Here is a 7376-nt window from a genome sequence, read left to right as displayed (position 1 = left end):
AAGAACACTGTGGGTTGCCATTTCCTTCTCCAATGCATGAAAGTGAAAAGTGAAAGTGAAGTCGATCAGTTGTGTCCAACTCTTAGCGACCCCATGGGCTGCAGCCTACCAGGCTCCTCTGTCCATGGGATTTTCCAGGCAAGAGTACTGGAGTGGGGTGCCATTGCCTTCTCCTTAAAGGAAATTGGAAAGGAAATTGAAGTCGCTCAGTCATGTCTGACTCTTTGCAACCCCATGGACTGTAGCATACTAGTGTCCTCTGTCCATGGGATTTTCCAGGCAAGCGTACTGGAGTGGGTTGCCATTTCCTTCTCCAGAGGATCTTCCTGACCCAGGGATCGAACCTGGGTCTCCCATATTGCAGGCAGACGCTTTACTGTCTGAGCCAGAAGGGAAGCCTTCTCCTTAACTGTGTTCTAAAAGTTATTTGTTGTTTAGTCACTAAGTCACATCTAACTCTTTGTGATCCCATTGACTATAACCCACCCAGCTCCTCTGTCCATGGTTTTCCCAGGCAATTATCCTGAGTGGGTTGCCATTTCCTTCTCCAGGGGATCTTCCTGACCCAGGGATTGAACCCTTGTCCCCTGCATTGGCAGGGGATTCTTTACCACTAGGCCACCAGGGAAGGCCCTTCTAAAAGTTCTAAAACAGACTAATTTCCAGAGAAATTATATTACAATGGTTAAAGTTGATCCAAACAGTTTTCAACCTAAAACTGGTAAAAACCAAACCACCCCTGTGCACCATTAGTAGGAATGTAAATTGTTGTTGCCACTACAGAAAACACTAGGGAGATTCTTCAAGAAATTAAAAATAGTAATACTATATGATCCAGCAATTCCACTCTTGGGTATTTATCTGAAGAAAACAAAAACTCTAATTAAGAAAGATATATGCACCCCTTTGTTCATGGCAGCATTATTTACAACAGCCAAGATATGGAAACAAACTAAAAACACCATAAAAAAAGAATGTAATCTTGCCATTTGCAACAACATGGATGGACCTAGAGGTTATTATGCTAAGTGAAATAAGTCAGACATAGAAAGATAAATATTGTATAATTTCATCTATGTATGGAATCTAAAAAACAAATAAAACAGAAACAGCTGTACAGAGAACAACAGGTAAGGCTGTCTGAGTGGAAGATTAAGAATACAAACTTCCAATCACAAAATAAATGAATCACGGGTATGAAACATACTATGTGGGAAACATAGTCAATAACTAGCATCTTTTTATGGTGATATATTACAACTAGACTTTATCGAGATGATCATCTAAAAAGTAGGGAAATATCGAGTAACTAGGTTGTGTAACAGGAACTAACATAGGGTTGTAGATTAATTATACTTCAAAAGCAAAGAAACAAACTCAGTAAAAAAAAAAAAAAGAGGTCAGATTTGTAGTTGTCAGAGGCAGGAACAGGGCTGGAGAGGGGGAATTAGAAGACGGCAGTCAAAAGGTATAAACTTCCAGTTATAAGATAAATAAGTACTACAGATGTAATGTACAACATGATAAATATAATCAACACTACTATATGCTATATATGAAAATTGTTAAGAAAAAATCCTCAGAAAAAATCCTAAATCCCAAGGAAAATTTGTTTTCTGTTTCTTTGTTTCTATGAGATGATGGGTGTTCACTGAGCTTCTTGTAATAATCATTTTACATGTGTAAGTCAAACCATTTATGCTTGTACACCTTAAACTTATACAGTGCTGTATGTCAATTATATCTCAATGAAATTGGAAGAAAAAGTAAAAAACATACACAGAAATCATATTTTCTAATAAATATCATAAAATGAAACACTTTATATCATAAAATGAAATAAAAAACTATATTTTTAAAAAAGCTTTAAAGATAAATGCAGAGCAATTTCCAGAGTCCTCTTAGTATCTCAAATGCTGGGACATGAAAACAAGCAAGTTTAATTAAAGAAGCACACCTTAGTAAATGGCAGCATTTTTCAGTGATTTTGAAGAGGACTTCGGAGAACACTCAAGAGCTTTTAAGGTTAAAGGTTCTTCATTATTCTAAATTTACCTAAAAATTTAGAGTTTTTCTTAACGTAAGTATCCTACCATAGATTTAACAGCAATACTGAGGTTCATTCAAGCAAGAAATCTTCGTAACTTCAAAGGAAAATATGTAATTATCTCTTGCAAAAATCTGTTAATCTCCAAGGACAAGTTTCTCCATTATTTCCTCTTAAATTTTCCCTCTGTTTAGGAATCATGATTCAGACCCCCAAATTCCTGACTTCACAATGATCACAAGGCTGTTCTAGCTGACAAAGTCTATCACCTAAGATAAATGAATTTTCTTATATTCTGGACACTCAGGCTTATAGAGAAAGTGACTTATAGATACTTGTTTCACGGTTAGACTGCCCTAAAAAGCTCCTAACAGAAACAGAAAGTTCTGTTATCCAAGTTTCTTCTTAATTCCATAAAAACACCAATAGAGATATTTTCTAAAAATAAATGAGGAGAAAAAATTTAGCTTTAAGTGATTAATATCAGATTTCCCTGGCTTTTTCCATGCTCTGAGGACTCCTAAATGACTTAAAAATCTACTGATCTTAGGTAATTTCAAGAAAAATAAAATAGTACTGCTATTTCAGCAACAGTATAGGACAAACTGATGCTTTAGAATTAGAACTATGATGCTGAAAAAGACCCTTGAGAGTCCCTTGGACTGCAAGGAGATCAAATCAGTCAATCCTAAAGGAAATCAACCCTTCATATTCACTGGAAGGGCTGATATTGAAGCTGAAGCTTCAATACTCTGACCACCTGATGCGAAGAGCCGACACATTTAAATAAGACCCTGATGCTGGGAAAGACTGAGACAGGAGGAGAAAGGGATGACAGAGGACGAGATGGTTGGATGGCATCACTGACTCAATGGACACGAGTTTGAGCAAGCTCCAGGAGACGGTGAAGGACAGGGAAGCCTGGCAAGCTGCAGTCCATGGGGCTGCAAAGAGTCAGACACAATTGAGCTACAGAACAACAACAAATAGGACAAAAGAGTATGAAATGAGAAATCAGTATTACAATGATCAAAGATATTGCTGTTACATACACTACAAAAGTGACTTCCTTGCAATAAAAGAAACCTTTCTACTTTATTTAACTTTATTTATATAACCTTGTGAGGTATACTCTGGAAAATGATGGAAAAGCATACCCAAAAACAGGCCAAGTTAAAGTATATTTAAATAGTTAATAAAATCTACTTCCAAAGTATAGCTGTAACATAACCATAAGAGAAAAAATTCAAAATCAAGATATTCTACAAAAAACTATAATTACGAAATAGGAGACAAAAAACAGTTTTAGTGTTTCTTTACAAACAATACAAAGTGATTATCTGTGAATGTTCTTCATATTGTGTTTCTACTCTTACTGCATTATTTTTACTGTTATGTTAATCTTGAGTACACCAAGTCATGCTTGATGCAGCATGTGAAAGCTGCTCAGTCATGTCCGACAATCCATGGAATTCTCCAGGCCAGAAAACTGGAGTGGGTAGCCTTTCCCTTCTCCAGGGGATCTTCCTAACCCAGGGATCGAACCCAGGTCTCCTGCATTGTAGGCGGATTCTTTACCAGCTGAGCCACAAGGGAAGCAGCATATGTTTTAGCAAATAAAATCTACCACAAGTCTCCATTTTCTGTGTAGTTAACAGATCTTCTAATTGATATGGAAACCTGTAGAGCAATGTTATATTTGTTACAGTTTAGAGCAGGAATGGTTAAGATGGGCTTTCCCTGCACTGCAACGCTATGATCCTACATCATACTAGACCACTGAGTGCAGTTAAAGGGTACAGGCTACACCAAGTTTGATAGGCTATGCCTATTTGACCTTGTTAGCATAACCTACAGAGAAGGCAATGGCACCCCACTCCAGTACTCTTGCCTGGAAAATCCCATGGACGGAGGAGCCTGGTAGGCTGCAGTCCATGGGGTCGCGAAGTCGGATACGACTGAGCGACTTCACTTTCACTTTTCACTTCATGCATTGGAGAAGGAAATGGCAACCCACTCCAGTATTCTTGCCTGGAGAATCCCAGGGACGGGGGAGCCTGGTGGGCTGCCGTCTATGGGGTTGCACAGAGTCGGACACGACTGAAGCGACTTAGCAGCAGCAGCAGCAGCATAACCTAAACCAATGTGGGATCCAACTCTAACTGGTTCACTTATATTATACTCTGCCTTCTTAAAAATGCATATTCTGAGGAATTACACTGAGCAGAATAAAGGAAGATCTACTTTACTATTCTCACTTAACTTCTCATCTTGTTATATTTGGAGATCAGAATAGATTTTTTTCCCTGTATTTTATCTGCTGAGGAAATGCTGTACTGACGGTTATATAACTCATACTACATTTCTTCAGCCTTTGTAACTGCCCCATTAAGGAAAATTAAATACTATAGACATTTAATGATCAGAGGGCTTGCTGATGGGTCATTTGCTGACAGTTACTATTTTAGCAGAGAGCATGGAGTACCACTAGACTCTTACTAAGTAACCAAGAGAATATACTTAACTTACCTTGGGCCCAGGGGGTTAAAAAAAAGCAAAACATTGACTTACACTACGAAAAGGGCCACTAAAGGCTTGGAGCAGATTAAAAACAAACTTCTCATTCTAAGAAAGAAAAATTCTTAAGATTTAAAAGTAAATAAATAAAGTGATGTGGCAGAAAACTGTTCAGTTCATACAAGCCAAATAAATAATTTCCATAGTTGTCAATAGCTGGACACTTAATTCTATATTACCATAACTTATTTTCCTTTCCACTAATGTAAGTTCAAGTTTAAAATAGGAAAACAGTAGGAAATTACTTATATTACCTTAATATAAATCTAAAAGTCAGACGCTTTTACAATTGAGAAAACAAAAAAATATCATTACTTTCATGACATAAAACAGACTGATCAACAAGGTACGTTAAGACTAGAGCTAAAATAACAAAGTTAACCACTTTATTTTATTAGCTAAAATGTTGTACAGATTTTTAAAGTGTAGATTTAGGTACTAGGTTTTTCCTTTTAAAACATGTTTTTGAGTCGATGATGTCCTCCTGTCAAAACAATGCCAGTAGCAACTATAGAAGCCCACCAAAGACCCTAAACGTGCTACAATGTCTGATCTCAAAAGGAAATTTGCCTACATATGACAAAGAAGAGTCAATTCAATATTGGTCACATTTCCATTAATGTCACTATTTGTCCCATTTGTTCTTTATCTTGTTTCACTTCTACCTAATCATATGATATTTGGAGATTTTTTTTTTTTCACTGAAACGACAATAGCAGGGGTTATCTATACTTGCTGCCACTGCTCCCTCATTTGATACATGTCACTAAGGCCTTGATATGTTCACTTCCCTGTAGTCTATGGGATTCATGGCTAGCTGCTGCTTACTCATTCTGGCAGATCTTCTTACTCCTACCAAGTAAGACAGTGGGTTCTATGCTACCTACCACCTAAGCTACTTGAGTTGTACAAGTGACAAGAGTGTGCAGAATGGGTCTCATCTATTAACTCCATATCACTTAGAAGTCAGGATTTCATTGGGTCATACTGACAATGCACTGCACTACATCATAAACAAAAAAAATACCACTCGTCAGTATTTCCAACAGGAAAAAAAAATTCTTTTAAATGCAACCAATGATGATATATTAACCATTTAAAAATCAGGTAATACAATATGCACCTTCTTTATCCACAAAGACTCTACTCAATGACAAACTCTACTCTAAATCTTGTTATTTAGTACCAATATGCACTGCTGTTATGTCAGAGGATAGCAAAATAATTCATTTCTTTGAAGTGGAATTAACCCAGGAATAAGCATCTGGAAAGGTAGTGCTTTAAGCAGTATTTAAAAGTTTAAAATCAATTTTTCCTCCATAGTCAATATCAATGTATCTACAGTTTGGCATACTTACCACACTGACTGAATTTCTCTTTTAGTTTCTGCCAAGTCAAGTCAAAAGGCAGCTAGAATGAAAAAAGGTATTAGTAACAGATATACAAGGAAAAAATTAATTTTAAGTATCCTTTACATTTAGTTGCTTACATTTCTGACAAATATCTGGTTGCCTTTGGAGCCTATTCTGTCTCTCATTCCGCTTCCCATCGGACCCGATAAAAATCCTCGATCCATATCGATGCTTCTCTCCAGTATAGCTCCTATACCTGGTCCCATTCTATCAAAGGTGGAACTCATCCGATCCAGTCCCATCCCCATTCCTCCAGTCACACTGTTCATGCCACCCATTCCACCACCTGGATTTTCAAGAAGGGAAGGGAGGATTTGGGAGTTTGGTGTTTTTGTTTTAAAAGCAGAAGGAAAAGGAGAAGGAAGAAGAAGGAGAGAAAGAGGAGGGAGAGAATCATTTTTGAGAAAGAAAGGGAGATAAAAATTATTTATGTGATTAGACAATATATAAACATAAAATTATTTTCATACACATGATATAACAATCTTCCAAGGAACAAATTTTAATTTGGTATATATTAGGTTAGTTGAATGTTAATGGCTAACTCAATCAGTTTATTCTAGCCGCTGTATAACTACATTAGACATACATTTCTATAAAGTTATATTCATATCATAAAACATAAGTAATATAAATTTTATACCAATTGTTAATACTTTATTCATTAATGTTATAGTAGTTTTTACCCTCATTTTCATTTTCTAATATTACCAAGTTTAGTAATTATTAGAACAAAGACATATGGGATAAATTCAAATAATTACAACTCACACATCAACTGCTGCTCTCATCATACTGTCCTACATAATATTCTTTCCCTAGCTTACCTTTCATCTCAGTATCTTGTCTCACATATAATTTCTCCTTTCATATCAATTCAATTTCCAATAACCAAAGAACCTAACTTTTAGTCTCTATGTTATACAGAACTTGTAGAGATAACAAAAAACACAATCACATCCCTTTAGCCAGAGACTGAGAATCTAGCTTGTATCTCATACCCACTTGATTGCTATATTCAAGTTGAATCCTCTTTATTCCAATTCTACTCTTTCTCAAATGTATCCTTGTTTCTCATAGCTATTCTAGTATTCCCATTCTAAAAACTAACATCACCCTCAAATTGGTTTTCTGTTAATAACAAATATAAAATTAGGGGAACAGAAGTATAAACACTGAGGTGAAAAAGGAAGATAGGGATATTATATTTAACAGGGAAATGGCCAAGGTTGACAAAAGATGTTGAAAAGAATAAAATGAGAAGCAAGGTACGATGGAGTAAGTATCTTCCACCGACAAGATTTTTTTTTTTAACCTCACTCTTAGAACAGTTCAAGTAG

At 36.1% G+C, this 7376-nt stretch overlaps 1 protein-coding gene across 3 annotated transcripts in view; it reads right to left on the bottom strand.

The window, feature by feature from the left end:
* Positions 1-7376, bottom strand: part of MYEF2 (myelin expression factor 2) — a 39903-nt gene that overhangs the window by 10566 nt on the left and 21961 nt on the right. For all 3 annotated transcript variants that reach the window (XM_005211820.5, XM_005211821.5, NM_001102085.1), the window contains 2 exons: positions 6114-6322; positions 5983-6034 (listed from right to left, as the gene is read on the bottom strand). In XM_005211820.5, the coding sequence (XP_005211877.1) occupies positions 5983-6034; positions 6114-6322 (261 nt within the window). The remainder of the gene's footprint in view (positions 1-5982; positions 6035-6113; positions 6323-7376) is intronic.

The sequence above is a fragment of the Bos taurus genome, chromosome 10 (assembly GCF_002263795.3).
Source record: "Bos taurus isolate L1 Dominette 01449 registration number 42190680 breed Hereford chromosome 10, ARS-UCD2.0, whole genome shotgun sequence".
Taxonomy (NCBI): Eukaryota; Metazoa; Chordata; class Mammalia; order Artiodactyla; family Bovidae; genus Bos; species Bos taurus.
The sequence above is the reverse complement of the archived record's forward strand: the minus strand, read 5'-3'. Positions and strand labels throughout refer to the sequence as shown.